The 26,716-nt window shown below is 47.4% G+C and overlaps 1 protein-coding gene across 3 annotated transcripts; it reads left to right on the top strand.

The window, feature by feature from the left end:
* Positions 1-774: 774 nt before the first annotated feature.
* vldlr (very low density lipoprotein receptor) lies at positions 775-25,276 on the top strand. Of its 3 annotated transcripts, XM_015943424.3 has the most exons (20): positions 775-1,022; positions 5,118-5,237; positions 9,600-9,722; positions 11,964-12,086; positions 12,398-12,606; positions 12,774-12,936; positions 13,014-13,136; positions 13,367-13,489; positions 13,862-13,981; positions 15,024-15,149; positions 16,790-16,961; positions 17,134-17,355; positions 17,438-17,556; positions 17,629-17,768; positions 19,835-19,976; positions 20,125-20,274; positions 21,783-21,836; positions 22,830-22,907; positions 23,523-23,692; positions 24,676-25,276. In XM_015943424.3, the coding sequence occupies exons 1-20, from the start codon at positions 956-958 to the stop codon at positions 24,709-24,711; spliced, it is 2,580 nt and encodes an 859-aa protein (XP_015798910.3). In that variant the 5' UTR covers positions 775-955; the 3' UTR covers positions 24,712-25,276. The 3 variants fall into 3 exon arrangements, with proteins under 3 accessions (XP_015798910.3, XP_015798911.3, XP_070408917.1); XM_015943425.3 differs by lacking the exon at positions 21,783-21,836; XM_070552816.1 differs by lacking the exons at positions 21,783-21,836; positions 22,830-22,907; positions 23,523-23,692; positions 24,676-25,276 and adding an exon at positions 21,598-21,732.
* The last annotated feature ends 1,440 nt before the right edge of the window (positions 25,277-26,716 follow it).

The following is a 26,716-nucleotide window of genomic DNA, read 5'->3' on the forward strand; positions in this document are numbered from 1 at the left end:
GATGCTTGATTTTATTTTGTCCACCATTTGTTTTTAATTGATTAGTCTTATTCCATTGTTTCTCTGTTTTTGTAATATTGTTTGCTTGATATTTTATGATTTTATGTTTTTATCTTGCTTTTATGCCCAGGTACTGGGAATGTTTGTATGATGATGCTGTTCAGCACCTTGGGCTTCTGATAAAGTTGTGGAAGGTGCTCTACAAATTTAATTGAATTGAATTGAATTTGTATGAGTGAATGTTTTACAATTATTTGGAGGCTTTTGTCATGAAGTTAGAATTAGTCTGGTGGCTCTTTGTGGATTCTTTATTGTTCTGCTGCTTTGTGTCTCTGTGTGATGTCCTGGATCTAGTTCCACTGTCTTTGATTTTGTCTCTGTAGTCATAAAGTTTCTCCTTTAAGTACATGTTTATGATTATAGTCATGCTTTTTGCATCATTCTGAGTCTTTTTCACATCAATTAAGTCACATGTAGTTGGGTTTTGGGATTTTATAAGACTTTACTACTTTTCTTAGCAGGTGTTCTAAGCAGGGTGAATTAGTCTGATCACGATGGATGTCCAAACGTGGTTTTAAAACTACTTATTTGTACTTTATTCTCTTTAAACTGGGATCAGTATAGTTTAACTGGTGAAAATTCATTTTTATTTACATTTATTTCCACTGAGCACGGTGGAGGCGGAACGTGAACCCGCACGGCGCGTGGCAGTAGGACGCAATAAAAGGGCGCGTGGCGCGCACGCTACTCGCCTTCGCTCAGTCCAGTCTCAGCCTCTCGGCGGCCGCCTCGTTCCCGTGCCTCCAGCCGCGAAGAAAACGGCCCGCTCTGCTCCACTCCGCTTCGGTTCCGTCCCGGTTCTGTATGAGCAGTACGCCACAGACTTAAATCCCGAAGAGGAAGGCCAGCGCGAGCACCAGCAGGAGAGCAGCTCGTGAGCTAGCAGCAGGCAGAGATGGTCACGTCCGCACCGGGAGTCCTCCTGCTGCTAATGTGTCTCCGGCACTGCGGGAACGTCCACGGTGAGTGAAGGCTCCGTTGAACGCGTGTGTTCGGTTCGTTTCCGTGTTCCGTTTGTGTCGAGCGGACCGTGTTCAGCAGGGTTAGCTAACCGAGCTGGTACACCTGCTCCGTCCGCTCCTGGAAGGAGTGACCGTGTTTGGCTGCTCCTGGACGGGTTCCTTAGCTCTGCCGCCCCGACCTAAATCACATTCGGCTCGGTGTCTTCGCTCCGAGCCGATCTGGGCTTGAGAATCATTCCCCTGGGTTTTATTTCATCACTTTTTCTGCATCCGTGTTTATTAAAATGACTGATAACGGGGCGCGGAGCCCCCGGCGGTGTCTCGTTAACTCTCTACTTGTTCATTTGGCTAATTAGCTTCCAGCTTTAAATGTTCCGAGTTTCCATCCACGGTTTCTCCTCCACCTCCGAGCCCTGTCTGCCTCTGGGGCTGGGGAGGTATTTATTTATTTATTTATTCCTGGGGTAAAACACCCAGGAATGGAGAGCTGTAGCAGGGGGGCTAACTGGGGGTAATATGTGAAAACCGGATTAAAAGTGGGGGTAGTTCGCAGCTTTTTGGTTCGGCTGGAGGCAGCTGCAGCTGGGGGAGTGGGCACGAACAGGCACGGCCTCATTATGAGCGGAGTGGTCATGGTTGGCGTCTGACAGCGAACATGGAAGTAAAACTTCACCTTCTCTTCTGTCCCAAACCGTTGATTTAATGACCGTAGTCCCGTCAGTGGTTCATCCTGCATGTTTTAATTGTTTTCATGCTCAAACGCTCCTCATTGAACCTGATTAGTCTGATCTGCAAGCTTAATTGAAACCAGGTGTGCTGGGCTGAAAGTGCTTCAGTGGCCAGAACTGGACACCACAGCCTAAAGCTATGTTAATGTTACCAACTCGTGTGTGTGTGTGTGTGATGCTTCCCAGTTTCAGCAGCTCATAAGGCTCTGCAGGAGTCTGTTGATCACCTGCCTATTAAAACCAGCTGTGTTGGAGCAGAGAGGCAACAAAAACATGCTGGTTAGGGTACCTCCAGGACCTGGATCGGGTTCTCTGCTCCAGAACAAGGCCTGTGGCCACCAGTTCTGACCGAATCGATCCAGCAGTGGTTCAGAGTGATCTACTGATGTTTCATTATAATTTCAGTCCTTTGGTTACTGCATGTCCAGTTATTTTTGGTGGATCTTGTGATCACAGTTTCAGATTTCCACCTGACCCGTATTATTGGAAGGTGCTGGTTGTTTTTGCTGTTAGTCCTCCACTAAGCGACGGTCGGCCTGCTTTTCTGAGTAGAAGGAACATTTTCTCCAAACTGAGGTTGTTCAGACCCATCGACAGAAATGGTGTGTACACCATCCAGCTTGAATCATAGATGACTGTTTGTCGACTAGCCGTGGTGATGGTGTGGATTAGAGTCCAGAGGTTAAACGGTTGTAGATGTTAATCCAATAACTTCCTTCTGAGGTTGTTCCTGAGACCAGATGCTGACTGTATCTGCGTGTTTCTTGTATTATGTAGATGTGTAGTGAAACTTGGTTGCAGACTAATGTTTGTATGGATCTCCTTGGTTTCTCCCAGATTCCCAGCCGTCGTTGCAGCTTCTCGGAGCTGCTGATCCACACGGCCAAGCAACAACCTTTTCCCTCTGAGCCGGCTCCAAACACTCGGCTGAGATTCTTTCAGACGACCGGAGCTAACTGTCATGCAAATGAGGGCCAGCCTGATTAAAATGGATGTAGATTGTTCCCCTCCGTGGTTACTGTGATGCTGTTGGACCTAGATCCGTGGTTCTGGGAGTGGGTGGTGTGTGGGGGTGCCCTGGTTCTCCAACTGGGTGGGTGGGTGGAGGAACATACTGCAAACGTTTGTAATCGGGGCAAATAGTGTAATTGGGATGTGTTCAAATCAGCTGTTTCTGCTTCATGTTTGGACCTGAGGCTGCTAATCAGACCTGATGGGATGGATCGGTTTCTTTCTGCTCGTGGTGATTAAGCTGTTATTGGTGTCTGGATGCTAAACGAGCAGAAAGGTTGTTTCAGAACGGACCGAGTAAAGCTTTGTAGTTTAAACCTTTAGTTTGTCTTTAAAGGCATTTTGTTTGTTTTTACAGGTTTACCTGCTTCAGCTCACTTGTGTTTGACTGAATTACCTCGATGCTCATCAGGTGTGTTGAAACGGGAAAGCAGCAATGATTTAAAGCTGCAGATAAAACGGCTTCAGCATGAACAGGTTTCATGCTTTTCCCACTCCGGTGTTTCCACCTGTAGGTGTTCATTTATCCGGATCTGCTCCTGGTTGGTTGACGGGATTTAATCTCTTAGAAGTATGGGAAGAATGTGTCGGCGCAGGAGCTCGGGTTTATGAAAGCTTCTCCTGTTGGCTCTGGGGGATCAGACTTCATATGGACACTAGAAACTGAGTCAGACTCTGCCAGGAAACCAGAACACACCTGTACAGGTGCGCTTGCTGAGGTCTGCTGCGCCAACTTGTTTCCGGACAGGAAGTTGAGGGTTTGTGTGGAGCTGTGGCTCTGTGGGGGGGTGCAATGAGAAGGAAAACTGTCAAAAACCAGGCAGGAAATTTTATTCTAAGCAGATTTAAAGAGAACCCTGTAGATTAAATAATCTGCAGCATAACGCTCCTCTGGTCGGGTGAGACCAGGTCACATGATCAGAACTCGTGCTGCTGCTTCCTGAAATTCAGACTCTGAAGACGAAGTTGGTTTTTGTTTGGATGAAAATGTTTGAGCTTGAATCGGTGACTTTGTACGTTTGTGACCCAACAGCTGACTCGGGTAAACGGGTCCGAGTCATTTTAAACATGTTTAAGGAGTGAACACCCTCTGTTTGGGGAAATGGGTTAGTCTTCAGGTCGGAGTGCAGCCAAAACTAAAGCGGACTTCCTGTTTCTGAACGGCTTCATTCAATTTTCAGACTTTTTAGCATTTCTGCAAAATTAGCTGTTCTGCGTCTGCTGATGCCATCTGAGCGGTTTAATCAGGAGCACTTCATCAGGTGGACTAGAAACGGCGTTCTGAGGGTAGCTGCGGGATGTTGTGGATTTAAACTGGAGGAGCTTGTATTTGCTGCTGCGGGATTAGAGCGAGTTTCTGACTAACTTGTGTTCCAGCGACGGCATGCTCTTAAAAGTGAAGCTCAAAGGCTTTTCCCTTTTCCCTCGAGTCTTTTAAACGGAGTTTTGATTTTGCTCCACTGACAAAGTTAAGCTAAAATAAGTTGGTCTTGGCTAACTAGGACTAGTTACTGAGCAGGTAAACAAATCCACAAATGTCATCTTGGTAGCTCGACCTGCTGCAGAAAGGTTTCAAGCCATAAACGTGTTTTTATATCCGGTGCAGTTTTATCCACACCACCCATGAAGTCCAAAGCTCCTAGAGGAGCTGCTGACCCATGTTAGAGGGCTTCTCACTGGTCCGGGGGCCACTGTAGAGTCCTGAAAACCAGTCTGGGGCGTTTGGCCCTGAGCAGGAACGCTCCCCACCTGGAGCAGCCTCAAGGTCGGAGTGGTTTTAGCAACGAGGCGTTTTTATCTTCAGCATGAGCTGCTGCAGGAACGTTCTCAAGGATCCACCAACACGTCGGTGGTTCAGGGTTTTTGTAGCAACTGTCGGGTCCTTTTACAACCGAGATTAACTTATTAGTTTCATTAATAACGAGTTGGGGTTGAATCACAGTAACTGGTGAGGTTTTCATGTTTCAGGTGAATAAACGTTTATTATTGGGTTGTTTTGCTTTTAAACGTCACTGTCATATAAACATTCATGCATCTGTTCAAGAAAACGAGAATACACAGTTTAAATCCGGTCAGATTCTGGTTTGTCTGCACATCTTGGATTTGATGCCAAAGGAGGAGACTTTACCCTTTAAGGCATGTGCACATTGATCTTAACGTTAACCCTCCCGCTGTCTTCAAGGGTGACCCCACCAGGAAAGTTGACCACTGAGTGAAGTTTACAGTCTGAGGCTGTGAACTGAGCAGAGTTGATCAGAAGGGTACAGGTTTAGGTTTGCTGTGAAACCACAGTATCATGTAGTTTTGTCCAGTAAGAAAATTATTTGTGTTTAATGACTGAATCTGGTTCCTGCAGGTACGAAGACTGAATGTGAAGCAAACCAGTTCCAGTGTGGGAACGGCCGCTGCATCCCGTCGGTGTGGACGTGTGACGGAGACCTGGACTGCACGGACGGCAGCGATGAGGGTTCCTGTGGTGAGAACTCTCAAACACCAGCATGGGCGAACAGACTCCATCTTTAAATGGTTAAATGTTCTTAGAGGCACCGATTCTGACAGGAAACCTGGTTTTAGTGTGGTTAACGCTGATCCAGTCACCAGGAGCCCGTTGGGGCTGTTGCCTCCGTAGAGCGGTATCCTCACCCAGATGCATGATCAGACTTCAGGTCTGATCTATACTTAAGGCCCATTACTAAATGATCAATTTTCCTTCATAAACTTATTTAATCAACCTCTTAAATGTTGTAAAGTTTAGTCTGAAGAACAACAAACGGTTGGTTCCATCTAGGGTTGTCACGATACTAAAATTTCAAACTCTATTCGATACTGGGGGAAAAAACTCGATACTCTATTTCGATACTACTTAAAAACACCAATTTATTGAACAAGTTTATTTTCCTCAATTTATATTGTAAAAATTAAATGTTAAGAATTAAGTGTATTAAGTGCTTAAACCTTTCAAGTATCAGCATTTTTTAAAACGTGCGTACAAAAACTGGCGAAAGTTTAAATCATGAATTGTCTCACTATATATACACTATTTGCAGAGTGATGTTTTGCTGCTTAAACTCTGTTTAAGGTGCATTTTTGTCATAAGATGTAATGCCGTATGTTTTGTTCTGTACTTTTGAACAACTCTGCTGGTCAATAAAGGGAGAAAACGAATTTCTCCACAGTAGGACAAAGGTACATCTACCGGTAATCTTAATAAAAACAGATTGGCGCACGGCAGTGACGTCATTAAAAGTTCCGGTTAGATTAGCCGCGGCTAGTCTGTTCACGCCTAGAAATCCCAGACCCGCTCCAAACGAACAGGGGAATCGCGTTAATGATTCCTAACAAAACCTTTCGACATTGAGATGTTTTGGTGCAGATAATGTCTTATTTCGAGGCTGCACCACGGCTGCCCCGTCCGCACCCGTTATATGGATATACGCTGATGGCGATTCGCCGATGGATCTAAATACCCCGGGGAATCCAAGTAGCACCTAAGTTGTCAGCGTGAGTAAACAAACGTACTGCATGCTAGAAATTAAGTCCGGGTTGCAATAAACGGGAGTTTCCTTTAAGCACATAAGCGTGAATATACAACTACGTGTCGGACTAATTAAGTTGGGCTGTGAAGCGCCTCCCAAATTGGCTGTTTTTGTTTATTTATTTGGCAGACAAAACTTGGATCGGAGACAACTCGCGTGGAAAATTACAATGTAGCCATGCGGCGTCTTCTTCTTCTGTTTGTCTGGGAGGCGGAGGCTGCTTTACAGCATCTGGCTGTCGTGCGTGTCGGTGTACTTGAAGAAGGCTGTGTATAATAGTCCATAATATCGATACCACAGGGATGGAATATCTCATTTAGATACCACTTTTAGCATCGATTTATATCTAGGTATCTTTTTTTTTTGACGACACTAGTTCCATCTTTCTGCTGGTTTAGTGTCTGCTCCCATCATGGCCACGCAGGCTAGGGCTAAGGGTCATGGGGTGGTCTGCATCTTTTTGAGGCTCCTAAACTTATTTGGTACCAAACCTGATCAAATCGGGTCCCCGTTATATACATCGGCTGTTAGGGCTGGGCGATATGACGATTTTAGACCGTTTTACGATCTACACATCTGACGGTCTGTCATTTTTGAGAGACCGTTTTATCACGATTCACAGCTCTGCTGTTGAATTTCTGCCTCTGAATGAAAAGGAACTTACCTCAGGCGAATGACACGCCTTTGTTTGACCCTTAACCAATCAGAGTGAGTCATAGTAATATATTAGTGCCCCGCTTGTTTTCACCTGTGTGTGAACAAACATGGCTTCGGCCGCGGCTGAGCGACAACGAGGTTTTCGTTCCGAAGAGGAACGCAGGGTTTCCTTAGCGCACGGCGCTAACAACTTAGTGACGTGGCATGTCTCGGAGAAAGCGTAAAAACACGTTGGACGCTTCTGAAGCAGGAAAATAACACCGCCTCTTAAGCAGAGCACGACGCCGCCTCGTCCACCCTCTGCCGAGCCGGTGTCGGTACCGGACTGAGCTCGGTCACTGGGTCATTGGAGCTGCCCTGTGACTGCCTGATGGAAAACCAGCGGGTTTCATCAAACTCGTAAAGTTTCTTGTTTTTGTTGGGGATCCACTATTTTACCGCTCCCTCCTGCAGTCTTCCCCTATTAACATTTAAAATGATTCTGTAAACTCCGTGTATCAATAGAAACAATCTCTGCCTCTGCCAGCTGCAGTAAATGTAGTTTCCAAATAATAAGAGGTGCACTCATCTGTGTATCTCCTTTGATCCGCATTAGTGATGTTTTCAGCACCAGAACAGTGAAGCAAAGAAAGATTCCTGAGTTTGTTAGTAATTTTATTTATTAGGTGCATCTAACCTGTTCTATTTTTCTCTGAAATGAGATCAAATCAGTGCTTCTATGGGTTGTCTCCACTGGAAATTTTTACTTTATTTAGAGACGTGTTGCAGAAAATATTCAGAATGCGTAGTTATTTGCTACCACAGGCGATCTCTGGTCCAGCCGCACATCAGAGCCATATTTGAGCTTAACTATCCACTACATGAGCAACTGGGAGCTACATAGTATTTTGAACAAGTTAATGTTTGCACAATGCATTTGCAATTGACATGTTTGCACTTTAAATATGTTTACGATTTTAATTTATGTTAAGTTACTTGAAAAATGAGAAACTGATTTTTGTAATTGTTTCTCTAAGGGCTTTTATCATCTCTGGTGTGAGTTTAAAATATAAGTGTGTTAGCACTGTGCTGATTATCCCTAATATGAATAAATGTTTATTTATTCAATGTTTCTCTTTAATACGCAATTGAAGTTATGCTATTCATGGATAAAAAATCGTGATAAAATCGAAACCGTGCTAAAATATTGGAAAAATCGTGATATTCTATTTTTGCCATATCGCCCAGCCCTATCGGCTGTTACTGATGACGTTTTAGCTAACCGGTGAGGTCCGTCAGCTGACCTGTATGCGTTGGCATCGGCATCATAAATGCCACATCCGTTCTGTTACCATTTATCCAAACGGGCCTAAAACCACCTGTTGGGTCAGAAACGGCAGTGAAGAGCTGCTGATCTCGTCTTCATCTGAACACTATTAATAATTAAAGCTGATGCAAAACAATAAATGAACCGGAGTTTCTGTTTAGCTTTGTTTTGGTTTCCCAGTCTTCCGCTCCACGCTCGCCATGAACGATGCTGCCCGCTTTTCCTCTTCTAAGGAAAATCAGATTTATTTTTTCATTAAAGTCGAAGACGGACTAAAAATTGGATCCGATCGTGGGACGCTGCATATTTAAAACTCTTCCCAACTAAAGGATAACTAGAACATCCCGGTTGGCCCCTCCCCCCAACACACGGATGTCACCGGAGGGTCAGGAGCCCCGTGACGGCTGGGCCCCAGCTCCAGCCTTCCCACAATCCTGTGAGACAATGACCTGGTGTGAAGGCGGCTCGTAGAGCAGAGCTAAAAATAGACTCCGAGTCGGTGTCCAACATTTCCATCTATCTGGGTCATTGGATAAAAGCAGCAAGGCAGGAAAGACCAACGGAGGAGGCGGTGAGAGGGAGCGTTCTTCAACAGAACCTCTAATCTGAGATTTGAGAGTAAATGTTTGCTTTTATGTCAGAACTGACAAGGATCTGGATTATTTATGGTGATGTCATCAGCAGCACAGACCTGCCAATACGTGGACACATTTTTATAAAACACCGGGAGGCCCAGAGTGATGTGGAGGACTTTACCAGGTAGATGTGGTCACCAAACTGGGGTTTAGAGACTGTGCTACTGGTGTTGTTGGGACAGAAGGGGACGCCCCGACGAGCCGTGGCTAGCAGTTAAACTCGGCTAAACAGCGCGGTTATCTGGGAAGATGTTTCTTTTTGATGTTGGTGCACAACTGATGGCAGCTGGAAGTGCCCAGAGTAGCAGTGAGCTAGCGTTAGCCTCACATCTGCTAAGTCTTCGCATGGTGCAGCGTCCCATTTAGACCATCAGATCCATTATGTACATCTGAGGCGTTTTTATCCGTCTCAACGGGTTTAAAAACCTTAAATCTTCAAGTATTTAAGGCTTTGAACGCGCTTTAAAGTCGTTAAACCACCTGACGTTGACAACCTGTGATGTGTTGGTGTGTTTTTCATAATCCCAGTTTGGATTATTCCTGTATAAACCCGAGTCTGTAAAACCAGTCACCCAGTTTTGTTAATGATGTGGCTCATGGGTCCTCATGGGTCCTAACTGGGTTTTGATGGGATGTTCTAAACACGAGGAGACGACGGCGGCGGCGTGGTTTAGTAATCTGCAGATGTGTTCCTCTGATTCCAGTTCAGAAGACGTGCGCCGAGGTGGACTTCGTGTGTCGCAGCGGTCAGTGTGTCCCGAAGCGATGGCACTGCGACGGAGAACCGGACTGCGAGGACGGGTCTGACGAGAGCCTAGAAATCTGCCGTAAGTAAAACACCTGAAGTTTCCATCGGTTTCTAATTGACCCTCTAAGCTCCTGGATGATGCCCACATCTGTCAGGCTCCAGGTCTGTGTGGACCAGTGAGCTCTTACTGGTGTCTGACTGTGGTGACTGCATGCAGCAGAAACGGGAACCAGTTCCTGGCGGGCTGAATAGGAAGTGAGGGTTTACTCTTGAGGCTGCGCTGTCGCTGTGACGAGTTCTTGCAGCTCTCTGGTTTCTGCTTCAGTCCGGCAACGCAGCAGATCATTAAAAAGGTACCAGAGAAAAACGGTCCTGCTGTCGGAACAAAACGCTGCTGTAGCTGCTCACGGGTCACGCCGAGCTTCTGCTACAAGAGCAGCGGAGTGATGCAGAAGTCATTAGAAAGTCTGGAACTACCGGGTGCTTACGGGAACTCAGACGATCATCGGAGGATTCGGGATCCTGGAGAGGTCCCCCTGTGGGGGTCACCCAGGACTTGTGACCAGTCTGCATAAACGGCTCCAGCTGTGAGATGTGATAATGAAACCTTTGTTCTGGGTCTGAAGAGCTGATGTGGAGGTCGAGTTCTGGTTTTTAATCCAGTTGGTCAGATGCCTCATCTTAACCCGACCACGAGTCACGTCCACAGCTTCTGATCTGTCTCTCTGTCTGTCTCTGTCTGTCTCTCTGTCTGTCTCTCTGTCTGTCTCTCTGTCTGTCTCTCTGTCTGTCTCTCTGTCTGTCTCTCTGTCTGTCTCTCTGTCTGTCTCTCTGTCTGTCTCTCTGTCTGTCTCTCTGTCTGTCTCTCTGTCTGTCTCGCTGTCTGTCTCGCTGTCTGTCTCGCTGTCTGTCTCGCTGTCTGTCTCGCTGTCTGTCTCGCTGTCTGTCTCGCTGTCTGTCTCTCTCTCTGTCTGTCTGTCGCTCTCTCGCGCTGTCTCTCTCGTTACTTTTAATGGATGTCAACTAGGGCTGGCCAATGAATCAAATTTATCGTCATCGACATTTTTGACTCTTGGAGATAAATTCTCATGTCGATAAATTAGATAATAAATGAATAGATGTGTGTTGGTTGGCAACATCATGTCCCTTTAAGAAGCTGTACGACCTTGACATGATAAATGTGACAGCCCCATCTAGTGGACAACTTTTGTTTCTGCGCATACCCGTAGTTATCGTTCATTTATCGTTATCGATGTGAAATCCTCAACATATCGTGATATTGACTTAAGGCCCTATCGCCCGCCCAGCCCTGATGTCAACAAAATCTAATGTTCCATAAAAATATGGATTATTATTCAACCTTTAATCCAGGAAGCAACAATGATTTGACACAAGGGCAAAACAAGTTTAAAAATCCATTTATTACTTTATTTCTACAACTGATAAAGGTAAACATTCATTATATAATGTAACCTATGAAGTGAAATCACTGGATGAGACAAAAATAGATTCTTTTTCCTAGGAGTCTTCTGCGGATAATAAAAATAATGATAGCCTTTATTGTCATGGTACAGGATACAACGAAATTGGAGTCAGGAGTCAGGAAAGAGGATAGTCAGGAGATGGAACGTTGTTATGGCGGTGACTAACGGCGTGTTTTGGCTTGGAAAGCAGACGATTAACCTTCAGCACACTGAAGCTGGCTGTGGACCGTGTGCTCTTCTGGTGACCTTACAAAGTGACGGTGGCACAGGAGTTAGGTGCTCGCCCTGTAATCAGAAGGTTGCAGGTTCGAGTCTCAGTCTGTCGCTGTCGTTGTGTCCTTGGGCAAGACACTTAACCCACGTTGCCTGCTGGTGGTGGTCAGAGGGACCGGTGGCGCCTGTGCTAAGCAGCCTCTCCTCAGTCCACCACAGGGCAGCTGTGGCTACCTTGTAGCTCATCCCCACCAGTGTGTGAATGTGTGTGTGAATGGGTGAATGACTGATTGTGTTGTAAAGCGCCTTGGGGGGTTCCAGGACTCTAGAAGGCGCTATATCAAATACAGACCATTTACATAAAGAACATTCCTCCATCAGCAGGTCATAAAGTCAAACTCAACTGAAAGAGCCTGAAATTCCCTTTTAGCTGAAGGCTGGACGGACCGTATGATGAACCCTTTCCCTGCGAGCGGTGACTGAAGCGGGTTTCATCTCTGACCCGTTCCTCTGCTCCAACGTTAATGATCCCGTGTTCTGTTTCCAGCCATGATTCTGTAAGCTTCACCTGTGAAACTAGTTTTCTAAAAGGCGGCGGTGATCTCTGGGTTTGTGTAACGCAGACATGAGGACGTGCCGAGTGAACGAGTTCAGCTGTGGACCAGGAACCACTCAGTGTATTCCCATCCTCTGGAAGTGTGACGGAGAAAAGGACTGCGACAACGGCGAGGATGAAGTCGGCTGTGGTAGGTGGAAACTGTTTTTTGCAGCCCTGTGTGGATGAAAACGCCGATCCTGTGGCCTGCTGGAACATGTCGGTAGTCATTTACCCTGATCCCGTAGGTCCTGAGGCACCTCAGGAAAACCTGCTCTGTCTCAGGGAGGATTCTCTCAAGCTCTGATAATCTGTCGCTGCTAGTTTTCCAGAGCTGCTTAGGAAACACTTGCTGTTAAAGCTGCGCGAGTCCGCGTCCTCGCGCTCTTCTCGTGTCTCCTGGTAACAGACGGTTCTGATTTGGACGCTGACCTGCGAGTCATCTTCTCCCCACCCGTCCAGATAACGTCACCTGTGCTGTGAATGAGTTCACCTGTGCGAGCGGTCGCTGCGTCTCGCAGAACTTCGTGTGCAACGGCGAGGACGACTGCGGGGATGCTTCTGACGAGGTGGAGTGTGAGCCGTCGTCTTGCGGGCCGTCGGAGTTCCAGTGTGGAAACGCGTCGTGCATCCCCGCTGGCTGGGTGTGTGACGACGATGTCGACTGCCAGGTAAGGTGGGGGGGGTGGGGGTGGAGGAGGTCTTAGGCTTCCTGTAACTGAAGCTTTAAGAATGATCTCTGTAGTAAAACTGCCGTCAGGGTGTGCTGCCTAAAGAAACGCAGCAGAATGAGCCTACACACGTTAAAATCTCTCGCCTGGCTTCCGTCCTCCTGCAGGATCAGTCCGACGAGTCTCCGTCTCGCTGCGGCCGCCATCCCACGCCGCCGGCCAAGTGTTCTCCCAGCGAGATGCAGTGCAGCTCCGGAGAGTGCATTCACAAAAAGTGGAGGTGCGATGGAGACCCCGACTGCAAGGATGGCAGCGACGAGGCCAATTGTCGTACGTACACGCGCCGTTCACACCTTCTGATCCTGAAACTGCAGACTGACTCCCAGAGCCTTCTGTCTCCCCTGCAGCTGCACAAACCTGCGGGTCGGATCAGTTCAAGTGTGACGACGGAAGCTGCGTTCTGGGCAGCCAGCAGTGCAACGGCCTCCGGGACTGCGCCGACGGGTCGGACGAAACCGGCTGCAAAAACGGTTTGTGCTGCTTGAATATTCTAAACCCAATTCTAGACCTGCGAGCGCTGTTCTGCCATGAGCTCAGTTTCCTGGAGGAATTTATTTGTTCAGTTGGAAAATAAAAAGCTGATGCTGGGGTCAGACTCTCCTTGGGCCACGTCTGTCGCTGAAGCTAACCCGAACACACGCAAGGGTCTCTAGTCCAGCGTTGTTCTGTGGGTCATTAATGGTGTCCATGTTGTGTCCAGTGACTCAGTGCAACGGGCCGGAGAAGTTTAAGTGCCGCAGCGGCGAGTGCATCGAGATGAGCAAAGTGTGCAACAAGGTGCGGGACTGTCCCGACTGGAGCGACGAGCCTCTGAAGGAGTGCAGTAAGTGTCTGGTCGGCCTGTGGGCGGGGGAAACTGATTCTATTCATCTAATGCGTCTGTGTTAAAGGATCCTAAACCTCCACTGGGTGCTGCAAACTGGTCCAGAAGGAAACCAGTAGATGTTCCTGCTGACGGGATTCTAAACCCACAGAATCTATTTGATCAAACTTTAATAGTCCGTTTTTTGAGTGGCTCGAAAAGCACTAGGAAAACGAGTCGGTGACTCGTCATGACTCGTTTTCCATATAGAAGTTGTTTCTGGAGGAACTTGTAAAATTCTGTAAATGATTAAAACGGATCCTACATCACTTGAACGTGCGCTCGCCACTTTAAATCCCTGAACGACTAAAATGCGGTTTTTATTCGTCTCAGATCTGAACGAGTGTCTCCTGAACAACGGCGGCTGCTCCCACATCTGCAAAGACATGGTGATCGGCTTCGAGTGCGACTGCACGCCCGGCCTGCAGCTCATCGACCACAAGACGTGCGGAGGTTTGGGGCTTTCTTTACTACGATGCAGATTTACCTGATGAACACACACGCACACACACACGCACGGACGTACGTTTGGATCAGATTGGAATCACTCTGGTCACTCGGTGACTGAACAGGAAGGATCGTTGGGATTAGCTCCTGATGAAAGCTTCACATCGAGCTGCTTTTCCCAACGAGAGCAGAAGTCTGGCGCCTGAAACCATCAGCTGAACCTTCTTGATGCTGGACATGAACGATGACTTGAAGTGGGTTTACGAGACATTTAGACATTAGCGCTGAACGGTCGTGATGCCACACGTGAACTGTGACTAACCGACTCCGCCGAAGCACTTGGGTTGTATAATGTCCACTTGGGAACTTGTATGGCGAACCTTTTGTAAGTTCACCCTGAACTCGATGTGCCGAGTTTAAATATTTTTCACATTTTTGTGATGAATCCTATTTTTACCCTGAGAAACGGACCTTCTGTCCTCTGGGACTCTTGTCCTTAAGATGCTAGCTTAAAAACGTCCACCAGCAGGGTGGATTTAGCTTCTGCTTCTGGGACGCTTTCAGAATAAAAGCAAATGTTTACCTTTTCCTGCGTCGCTCTGTACCTAGCTGACTCTGGTCTACCCTCAAACCCCCATCCGTCCCGGTCGGCACAGGCGGAGGAGAGCCAAACGCTGCCACACTTTTCTCCTCCGTCTGCACCAGCGGGAGGAGTCTGACGGGAGACCGCGAGGTTCACGGTCGAGCTCAAAGATTCATCCTCGGGTTCAGCCGGACAGGCCTCAGGAGGGAAAAGCTCCAGGTCCTGATCCGATGGAGAAACGGTTTAATCCCACCCGCAACGCAGCAGCACTTCGTTAACTCCTAGTTGGCTTTCTGAATCTGGTCCAAACCGCTGTCCTAACGTTCCAACAGAAGATCAATACCAGTTAAAGCTTTAGCGTCCGATATTCAACAGGAATCCTGTCCAGGAGTCTTCTCAGAGGTTTAAGAACGTCGGTTTCTTGTGGAAATGCATCAGATCATCTTTGTTTCTCCTCTCCTCTAGATATAAATGAATGCATGAATCCTGGCATCTGCAGTCAGATCTGCATCAACCTGAAGGGAGGCTACAAGTGTGAATGTCACAACGGATACCAGATGGACCCGGCTACCGGCGTCTGCAAGGCTGTCGGTGAGTCTGGAACACAACAGGCACTCGCGTAGTTCTAAGTTGTTGTTGTTGTTGTTTACTTTAAACCTCTGAACCCATAAGTAGCTCCAACGGCCGATATAGGTTCCTCTGGTGTAGAGGATGCAGAAGATGAGACACATTAGCTCACATATGTCAGACACAAGGCCCGCGAGATAAATGTCAAAAATATATTAAAACTGGCCCGCTGGCCGATTTTACCGCAAAAACTTGGAACTCCCATGATGCTTTGCGGCGTTACCGCGGAGCTGACACGCCCACTCTGTTTTTTCCAGCGTCTGCTGCCGGTGTGCAGCTCCGCTGTCTCGGGCAAACTAAACACTCCTCTCACTCAGCGCCGAGTTCACTCAGCTATTTTCTGACGTTCAAGCCCAGAAACGGAGATTCTAGCCGCTCAGTAATGTGTTCAAGACTGAAAGGGTTTTCCAACTAACGTCCAGACAGAGCTGATATAGCTCCAGTGAACAGCGACACGCTCAAACCAGCATGACTCTGTGGTTGCTGCCATTGTGTTTTCTCCCCGACACACAACAACGCGGTCAAGCTGCTCAGACATGTTCATCAGCACAAACCTATGTGAGCTCCTGTTATCTAATGTTGTCATTATTATGATGAAGATGAACAAAACAACAGGAGTCTCCTCCTCAGCTCAGATCAACCCCATGATGCAGGTATCTGGCTGGAACAGGTGAGCATCACAGTAAACCAGTGGAGCAAACTGAGCTTTAAATATGTTGGTTTTATGCTCTTTTTCTGCTCCAAAACATGAAAGTTAACAGGTGAGATGTTGCATTTTCATTTAAGATAAAATGATATTTTATTTTGTTGTTGGCCCGTGAGAAAATATTTAACCTACAGTAAACAGGAAGTGGAAAGGCTGCAGATAAATGACTAGAATAGAAAATCCCTTTATTGTTCCTCAGTGGGGAAAGCTAGACGTCACAGCAGCGATGACGCGTATTACAGGAGAAAAAAAGGAGAATAAAAAATAAGAAAAATGAATAAACAAGAAAACATAAATCCTGAATAGATTTTAAAAATGCTGAATATACCACAAGTAATGAACACCACTGATGTGTTTTATTTAAAACTGACTTGCTCGTGTGTAATTTGGTTATTCCACATTCAGTGTTAATGCAGAAATAAGTTTGTTTCAAAATTTAAAGGTTCAAAATTGATTATGTTAAAGAAAATGTGCAAATTTGCCGTCACTTTTTAAAAAAATATTAAGTTTGGCCCTCGACTCCGTCCCAGAGTTTCATTTCGGCCCCGTGTGAGTTTGAGTTTAACACCCCTGCATTAGCTCCTGAAGAAAACTCCAGAGGAAAGTTGATCCTTTTCTGTTTTAGGATCAGTCCTCTTCATCGTAGCCTTGCTTCCTCAGGTTCAGTGTGCTGATTGGTCAGATTGCCTGGGGGCGGGGCTACTAGATGTAAATCCAGGAAGACTTTTTGTTCCGATCCTGAGCGATCTGATGAGACGTTGTAGACTGACCGGCACTCGAGTCGGTTTAACCCTTAAAATGCGGCAGACGTTTCCGCCGCTGTAGTCGTGTTTCCGCCCAAACCCGGGCCGCCGCACTCGCTCAGCTACCTTATCTGAGAACCTGTTGTGATCTCTAGGGAAGGAGCCGTGCCTGATCTTCACAAACCGTCGTGATATCCGCCGCCTGGGTCTGGAGAGGAAGGAGTACACGCAGCTCGTGGAGCAGCAGAGGAACGCCGTGGCTCTGGACGCAGACTTTAATCAGCAGACCATCTTCTGGGCCGACCTCGGTCAGAAGGCCATCTTCAGGTAAAGCGCCTGCTGCTGGTCTGCCGTGGCTCAGGATTAATGTAGGGTTAGGGTCACCTCCAGTGTGGAGTATGAGGTTCTGACCCTGTTGACACGGCGCCCACCAGGTAGATCACCTTTAGTGGTTCTGAGGCAGCCTCGCATCATGTTGAGGGTTTGGTTCCATTTTCAGCTCGGTTCTGGATAAACGAGGAGACGTCAGCAGCAACAAGAAGGTGATGGAGGTCCAGACGCCTGTGGGGATCGCCGTGGACTGGATCTATAAGAACTTGTACTGGTCGGACCTCGGCACCAAAACCATTTCAGTCGCCAACTTTAATGGAACCAAGCAGAAGGTTCTGTTCAGCAGAGACCTGAAGGAACCCGCTTCTATCGCCGTGGATCCACTCTCTGGGTGGGTGGAAGACCCGGTATTCATTTAAAGCTGGTTCTGATCCGACTGGATGAGTGAACAGTTGTTTGTGTTGGTTCTGCAGGTTTCTGTACTGGTCTGACTGGGGAGAGCCCGCTAAGATCGAGAAGTCTGGGATGAACGGAGTGGACCGACAGGTTCTGGTGGCGACGGACATCCAGTGGCCCAATGGCATCACGCTGGGTATGGACCCGATCAGAACCACGGCCCTACAGGAGTTTCAGACGGGTCTGAAGACGCTTCTTGTCTCTGCAGATCTGATCAAAGGCCGGCTGTACTGGGTGGACTCGAAGCTGCACATGCTCAGTAGCGTGGACCTGAACGGAGACAACAGGAAGCGGGTTCTCCAGTCTGCAGACTACCTGGCCCACCCCTTCGCTCTCACAGTCTTTGAGGTTCAGAAGCTTTGTTTTCTGGTTCCTGTGAAGGCCTCGCGGGGTTCTGGTTCAAATTCAAAAATACTTTATCAATTCCAGAGGGAAATAGATGCGTTGGGTTCTGAAAGGATGTTGGAATTTAACCCCAGACCACCAAACCGTCTAGTGCAGCAGACGTTTCACGTGGACGGTTTTACATCTGGAAAGGTTATTTCCTCCCGGGACGAGTCTTTGTTATCGGCCCCCAGAGGCCAAACCGGTTTGATTCTGTTGGAAACAGATTCTTGGCACGACGACTTTCTTATGAGACGAGGTGAAATGGTTAATTAAAAAAATGTCTTCAGTGGATTCGATCAAACTTTATAAAGAACGTGTAGATGACAGCGACCGGAGTGTTCCTCAGAAAAGTAAAATAACATGAGCGGCGTTAAAAACGGTTAAACTTTAACCTTGGGTGTAAAAAAAAGCTCAGGAAGAAAAGAAACTCTTAAAGAGCAAGTCACCCCCATTTCCTGAAACTATATAAATGTGTGTCTAGTCGTGCTGCAGACACGTGAAGTGAGTAGTTTTGCACTTTAGTGCATTTTAGTTAAAATTAATATTCTGCCTAAAACTGTCAGTTTTGTGCCGTCGTCGGGTAAAAACTCTGCACTGCATTTGAATTTAAATCTGCCATCGCTATTGGCTAAGAGGTACCCTAGAACGTTAGCTGGTACCAATCAAAGATACTTTATTAATCCCAGAGGGAAATTAGAGTTTCAGTACACACAATTCAGAGATCAGACATACGTGGGCAAGACACATGACAAGAATTGGTGACTGTGGTCATTCACAACCCTGAGTCGCACTACCTTAATAGAGATATAAGAGGGTAACATGAGGATTGGTTCAGGTGGAGGGAAAAAATGGCACTTCAGAGTTACCCTCCACCAGGAGGGCAGCTTTGCTCTGCAAAAAAACACCTCAGACAGATATGCAACAGACTTCAGTCAACACAACATAACATGAGACTCCAATAGGAAGGCGGGGGGGCTGGGCTGGGATCGTGTTTACCCCAACGAGAGCAGCCATCTACGGCACTCACCTACTGAACAGTCACAGGTGGGAGGGAGATCTTGGGAGAAGCGAAGAGCACAATGACTCCTACAGATTGATGACCTCGCCAGGCTGAAGCCCATCAATCCGAAGGCGGGGGGTAGGTCGGGTTTTCACAGCATCTGTATGCATTCCTTCGTGGGGGTTTTAGGCTACCAGGGCGTCAGATTTGTTTGGGTCAGGCTGAGATAATTTTCTTCTCTGCCTTCAGTCTTTAAACTGATCATTTCCAGTCCTTCAGTGAAGCCAATTTTGGGTTTTTTAATTTGTCCATACCGTCCAGTGACCCTCTCCGAGATGACACCCATTTTGCGCACTAACACCGGTATCGCAGCTAGAACATTGTCCAGCTTACGATTCACCTCGAGTAACATCCCAGTCTGTGAAGTCTCCACAGGGACGGTGCTTTCCGTGGGTGCAGGTCGCCCTCCAATCGCTCCAGTCTTCCCAAATTTCCAGAAAACCAGATATCCTCCCACTCCAATCAGGAGAAATCCAGTGATCGTCAGACCAAATATCCACACGTCTTCATCATCCTCAGTGGACAGCTGGGAGAGACATACGATCTTCCATTCCCTCCAGGAATCTAGCATATACCCCACCAGGTGTGTCCCCTGTGGGCATGTGGAAGCCCCCTGCTCCGTTCTCATTGTTGAAAAATCTTATCGTACCATATGATGTCACAATGTCATGAGCCTGTGTATTTGTTAGCGGCTACGCCCTCTCGGTCTGCTAGGCAACAGCATTTGTTGCATTTTTCAAACAGGAAGTAATACTCTGGTAGGGGGTGACTTGCTCTTTAAAAATCCAAAAGCTAATTTAAAAAGACGAGTCTTAAAGTCGGTCAGCTCTTCGTGTTCCTGACACTTGGGTGGGGGCGTGGGGGTGGCGGACCAGGATTAACGTAGCAGCCGTTAAACATTCGCCACCAGTAACTTTGTTCATCGACCTGTTGGGTTTTCCTGAAGCTTTGCCTTTTTCCTCTCCAGGACCGGGTCTTCTGGACCGACGGGGAGAATCAGGCCATCTACGGCGCCAACAAGTTCTCCGGTTCTGATGTGGTGACGCTGGCCAGCAACCTGAACGACCCGCAGGACGTCATAGTTTACCACGAGCTGATTCAGCTGTCAGGTGAGTCGAGCGGAGGACGGGATCGTTGATGCGGTTCTGGGGGAATCTTTTGGTCCTTGTGGGTTTTCAGTAACGTTTTAAAAGCTCCAGAACGGTTAATTCAGCCAGAACGTCTTACTCCTAATCTTAATCTGGGTTTTTCCTGCAGGAACCAACTGGTGCCGTGAAAAAGGTGAAAACGGCGGCTGCAGCTTCCTGTGTCTGCCGGCTCCACAGATCAACAAACACTCGCCCAAGTACACCTGTGTGTGTCCAGAGGGCCAGGAGCTGGCTGCTGACCGGCTTCGCTGCAGACCCGGTGAGTCCAGATGTGGAGCAACGGGTCAGGACCTGAACCTTCTGCTGCAGTCGGGTCTGCCTGACACCAAACAGTCGAGAGGTTTCTGGAGTTTAAACTCCAGGCTTTTATTTATTTTCAATGTCTTCGGTATTCATCGGCTCTTGTATTCTGATCATTACGGTAGCGTTCTGCAGGCTCATCTGTTACAGCGTATACAGGACGAGCTACATCAGAACAAGAGCCTTGGTGACTCGTGGGGTTGCAGCGTCCATCCCTTACACGATGAATTCGGTTCAGACCCGGTGGCGTAAAGCGTCGACGTTTAACTTCATGGCTTATTTTATTGCTTTAGATTATTACATTTAATCTTCTAAAGGAAGCTTTGTGTTTGGCGGGGTTAACATCTGTTAAGGATTTCAGCTGTTTCTGTAAATGAATCTGGAGTTCTAGCGTTTGGGTTGATTTTAACACGTTTCAGACGTTGAGTTGTGTTTGGGTCTAATTGGTGTGTGTGCGCGTGTGTGTGTGTGTGTGTAGGTCTGATGGAAGTGGCAGCTCTGCCCCCCTCCTGCCTCCTTTTCTCTGAGCTGGTAAAAGGTTGCTTAGGAATGCCGTCCTCTGCCTTTGTTGCATGGCGGCTCCGGTCCAGCTCATTTCTGCGTTCCCATAGGTTAGCCTTTTAGAACTAGAGCGGTGTTGGCCAGAAACCGATGGCTGAATTCTCTCCTACCCGACTAATTGGACTGAAACTGCAGACCGAGACTCACTTTCACATTACTGGAGCGTCATCCTGACTGCTGCATCGTCCTCGAGTCTCAGTGCCTCACTAGTCTCTCTCCGTGTTAACTCTGAAGTTCTCTGCAGACCTCATCTGTTTTTAATTTGGTGATCTCTTACATCTTTTAGTTATTTACATCACGTATGTAGGGCTGAGGCGCTGCAGCTTGTTTAAGTTATTTAAAATTAAAGATTTAATTGGGTGATGCCAAAACTGAGGCAGATGCTGTGCGCTTGGATCGATCGCCATCGACATGCTGAGAAGCCTCACACACACACACACTCCCACTTTGGCCCTCTAACTGGTAGAAACGTCAAACTGCTGCTCGTTCTGGTTCGTTTGCTTCTGTCTGCATCAGGATGAATGTTCCAGGTCAGTCTGAGACAAACGGGTGATTAACTCTGGTTAAGGATGAAATGGGGGAACCTGAACATGAATGGGTTTAATCCTGATCAGCTGTTCTGTGTTGACATCAAGACCAGCTGCTGCTGCTGCCAGTAGAAACCTGCATCCTGATGCTGCAGCAGGGGAACTCAGCAGTTACTTAATTGCATCTTTTCCAGCCTGCCTGGTGTGCAGAAGTGTCCCCCAGTGGGGGGTGCTGCAGCCTGACCCACCTCTAAACGCCGCAGACGTTTAGTTGCTCCTCCCGAGATCTGGTCCACGTTCGGAGGGAAGCCTTTTTCTATTTGCAGATGAAATCTCGGACGCTTGTTTCTGAAGCTCCGCTCTCGGTTCTCTCTGACAGAATCCAAAGGTCCGTTAGAGGACGGTAGTAAGGCGCTGGTTCAGCCTCCTGCAGGTAAAACCGTCGGACGCATGTTGGACCGTCCTGCGGTCAAACTGTCCTTTTTACTCGTGTCTCCTCTGGTTCTGAGATCTTCTAACCCTTTTCCTGTTTCCTGTCTAACGTCGTCGGGCTCCGCTGATCACGTCTGCTGTAATGTTTTATTACACAAGCAGAACTCGTTGATTCATCTGGTGTAAAATATCTTGGGATGATTTGGGGTTTAATCGAGTTTCAAACGGCAAACTTAATTTTTCTGCTGCTGCTATTTATTTATTTTATTTATATTTTTTACACATTTAGAAACACGCTGAGGTGTAACCACCTAGATGTTCTGATCCGAATCTAATCCTATGGATCAGAACTTCAAGGAGCTCAGACCTGCTTGACCTTTGACCGCGTGTTTAGGTCATGTGAAGCGGAAGGTGTCATGAGCATCAGAACACACGAGAGCAGCTCTGCTGCACCACCTAGTGGTAGAAACAGGAAGCCGGTTGTGGTTCAGCTTCCTGTTTGTATCTGAAGTGATTTACCGAGTATTTGGTCAGACTACACAAGTTAAATCCCTTAATCCAAGCTGCCCAGCAACACACCATTCCAACGGTTAACCCGGAAGCTCCGATTTAAAACGAATGGCTCTAAAATCTAAGAATATAATGTTTGTCGACACTGATGATGCAATGACTCGGCCCGTTTTCACTCCTTCTCCTGACCTGACTGAGAGGAGTCTGAGCTGCAGGTCGACTTCCACACCGTTCATCAGAGACTTCTGTATCGATGGGAAAGTTTTACATCTGCTGAGGTACAAACTAGAAACCTCCATCCGACTTCAGGAACAGCGTCTGATCTCGTGTGGGACTGCTTTTCTGTTCAAGCCTTTAAAACAAAGCCAGGGTGGTATTTTTATTTCAGATGAGTCGGCGTGTTTTTTGGTTTTCCAGCGCCAGACCTTCTGGCCGTTGGACATCAGGTTTGCTCTGATTTGAATGACTGGTTTCTGTGTTTCAGAGGAGAACGTGAGCACGTCCATCCAGGTGAACTCCACAGCTAGAGGGTCTGCTGCCGCCTGGGCCATCCTGCCCGTCTGTGAGTCTTTTCTTTCTGTTTAGACTCACCCCTTCTTTCCACCGGAGCCATTAGACACGTTACTGCAGCAGCACGTCTTGCTCGCCTAAGCCACTGCTTGGCCCTTCCCACGAGACGCGAAGCAGCAGGGGAGCAGCTGTCACCGACCGAGCACGAAGTCACACGAGTGTTTTTATGTTCTGTCCGTTTTATAATCGCCAATACGGACCTGAAATACAAAGGAGACCGCTAGCTAGGTGATAACTTCTCACGGGGCCGCACAGTTGGTAACCTTTTTTTTTTAAGTAAAGTAACTGGAAGGCAGTACGTTCTTTATTCTGAAAATCTCGGGAGCTTCTCTTAATTTCCGCGTCCGATTTCCTGTCTTTCTTTCCCCACAAATGTCGAACTTGACCCGTTTCAGAGGCGTTGCGCGTAGACAATAGAACCGGTGCATAAGGGCTGCGACATGCTGCTCCTGAGACGCGGCCGACTCGCGCTGCTGACGGCTCCGGTTACTGCAGCAGCAGCTATGACGTGCTGCTGCTGCAGTAACGTGCTGCCGACGGCTCCGGTCGAAAGAAGGGGTAAGGGCTTCAGAAGCTGCAGCTCTGATCAGTTGTGCTCCGACTGCAGTGCTGCTGGCGATGGCAGGAGCAGGAGGATACCTGATGTGGAGAAACTGGCAGCTCAGGAACCAGAAAAGCATGAACTTTGATAACCCCGTCTACCTGAAAACCACAGAAGAAGACCTCAACATCGACATCACTCGACACGGCGCCAACGTGGGACACACCTACCCGGCAGTGAGTACTGACCCAGGATCAGACTGTTGCCTCCCTCACCTTGTGGCCCATTTTAATCCCTGCTAGTGTTGGCAGTGACAATCTCAGATTAAACAGATTAAAGCCTGCCCCGAGGACACAAGCCTCAGCCACAGCTTGACTCGGAACCGGTCCCAGAACCCTGCAGATGCACCGCTTTAACTCACCTTTAGGATCTTCTCGTAAATGAACACCAGGTGGCGCCAAAGCAGAGCGGCTCTGCCCAGATCACAACTCTGAAAGTGTTTTCACACCAGCTGTAGACGACCTGCTGAACAGGGGGGGGACAAGGGGGGGACACATCTCAGCAGCAGATGAACCTGGTCCAGCAGAAAGTTCTTGTTTCTGCAGCCATGAAATAAAAATGGCAGTTTAAAGTTTAGATATCACATGAGCTGACCTTCACTCAGACTAGCTGTTAGCTTATCAGTCATTAAGGGTCCAACCTTGGTCCTCCAGGACCTCCATCCAGCTGGTTCTAACACACCTGGTCTTAATCAGCAGGTGATTCAGCCTGGAGACTCCTGAGCTGTTATTTGATGGGAACGTTGGGAATCGTTCAGAACTTTCACAGACCAACTTAATGTTGGCCGAAACGTCCTCGACGATCAAAGGTCTAAAGTTAAAGCTGGTAATGGTCAACCCGGTTAATCCCTGCAACCCTAGACTTCCAACTTTAGGACCAACTTCCTGGTTCTCTTTGGGAACCAACACGGCTCCAGTTTGAGGGAACCTCTTACGGAAATCTCGTTTTTCACTAAATTACGAAACTTAAAGGATTTAAAACCCAAACCAACTTCTAATTCAGCCTAAGCAGAAATGGTGAGTCTTTGCCGGGATTTAAGATGTTTCAGTTATTTTATTTCTGTTCAGTTTTCGCCGCTGAAGGTTCAGACGGTCGTTGTGTTGGAAGCGTCGAACTCCTGACCAAACTAAACCCCTGCTCCTCCTCCTCCTCTCTGCAGATCTCCATAGTGAGCACAGAAGACGACTTATCCTGATCCCGATCGGGTCTTTCCTCACGGAAACCGGCTGCGGCGCCTCCTTGGTAACCATGCCAACGGTTGCTGTAGCAACAGCCCTTACAGTACAACCACATGCCTTCAGAAGTGCATTAAATCATGATCTGTGGTGAACACAACGTTATTTATTATGTGGATGCTTTGATTTGTTTTTCACTCGAGTGTTTAAGATGTTTTTTGTTTTGGAGTCGTTTTTCTCATCCTGTCCTTTGAAGGCGGTCGGAATCCTCTTTCCATCCGATCAGTGGGGAATTCCTCGCTCTGGTTGCCTTTCATGAGTTGATGGAAAACCGGACGACATGAATTACGGTCTCCCGGACCGGACTTGGACCGGTCACCGTTCTCAGGACTTGACGAAGCTCATGTTAGCCGAAGAGGGATGAGGTCAGAAGCTTTCCTTCATTCCCGCCCGGCTCCTCCAATGTGAATATGTTCTGTTTTCCTGCACTGGGGCGTCGCCATGGCTACAGTGTTTGTAGAGTGTAAATATGAATTTGTCCTCCTCAGAGACGTGGCGAGATCAGGACTCTTCGATGCACTTTGATCCACGTTTCATGTAAATAAGATTGTATTCTGGGACCCGGGTCACCTTTTTGCTAGCTGGGACCTCAGATCAGATGTATTTAAGAAGGAAGCGCCAGCCTTTGGTAAACACTATTTTGTATGTTTGTGCTGTTGCTGTGAACTTTTTATAGCCTCGTACGGCGGAGGGGACCACTCGGTCCGTGTCTGTGAAGGAAATGAATAAAATCTGAATTGGTGTTAAAAACGAACGCCTCTGCTGGTTTGTGACAAATGTTCGATTCGTCCGTCTGGATGTTTAGTTTCACTACAAACATCCTCATATCTACTCTTTACTCTTAAGATTTTCAGATTAGATCAAAACAAATTGGTAACGATAGTAAAATTAAAAGTTTTTCTTGCTGTGAGGGGGCGGAGCCACTAACGGCTCCAGGAAAACACCGAATCGCACCTCTAAAGCCAAATGAAGTGAAAACCTCCGATGCAGAAACCTCTCCAGCATGAGCGGGAACACGGAGAGCTGATGGGTTGTTGAGGATGTGTTTTTTCCAGAACTCGCCGAGTTCCATCCGTTCATTATCCCAGTTTAACTGCAGCTAGGATTAATCTCCATTATTCTGCTTCAGGACAAAATGTCACAAACTTGGATTAAGGCAGGGAGACGTGGCAGGATCTCTTACAGAACACCGCTGTGGTGTGTAGTTTACCTCCACATCTCTGTGGCATTAAACACTTCCCTATTTCTGTTTAAGGGACAAAAAATATATTTAACATGATGGGAAGCTGCACATCTTCATGGTTAGGTGTGTGGGAGGAGCCAGTTTAAGGACTATGGTAGTCAAGTCTTTACAGGTTTTTCCTCTAAAAGTAAACGAGGACCTACTGCTGCAATCTAACACGGATTAAAAGCTGATTTAACCATTTGGATGAGACCGACTAGATGCAGGTTCCAGGATGGGTTTTAAAGGTGTGGTGCACCTGCAGTGGTCTCTGAGGAGGAGTGAATGCCTTGCAAGTCGTACTCTGGGTACAAAAACCCTGGCGCGCCTGTTTCAGTATCTAGGAGATCGCCAGATCAGAGTAGAGCTTCAGATCACAGGATTTGGAGTTTTCCTGATATGTGGACATCTCGACTCTGATTGGCTAATGGCAACATGGCTCTATCACTGACCTCAATGTTGCTGGAAGAGTTTGGCAGTGTGGTGGAGTTGCTAATGCTAACTGTTAGCTTCTAGCAGAGATGATCTGTTTCCTGAACGCTAAACCAACAGCAGCCTTCCCTGTCGTGACTCACGATGGGTGAGTTCATGAATGTTGAGCGACAGTGCGACTGTTTTCTCAGAAGCTAATGCAGGAGATGGGTGTAGGAGACTATTTTCATGTTAAGCCTGCTTGAATCACTCGATGTCCGATTACAATCAGACATTATTAAAAATTATTTTCTCAGTGTACCACACCTTAA

This window comes from Nothobranchius furzeri, chromosome 6, assembly GCF_043380555.1.
Source record: "Nothobranchius furzeri strain GRZ-AD chromosome 6, NfurGRZ-RIMD1, whole genome shotgun sequence".
Lineage (NCBI taxonomy): Eukaryota > Metazoa > Chordata > Actinopteri > Cyprinodontiformes > Nothobranchiidae > Nothobranchius > Nothobranchius furzeri.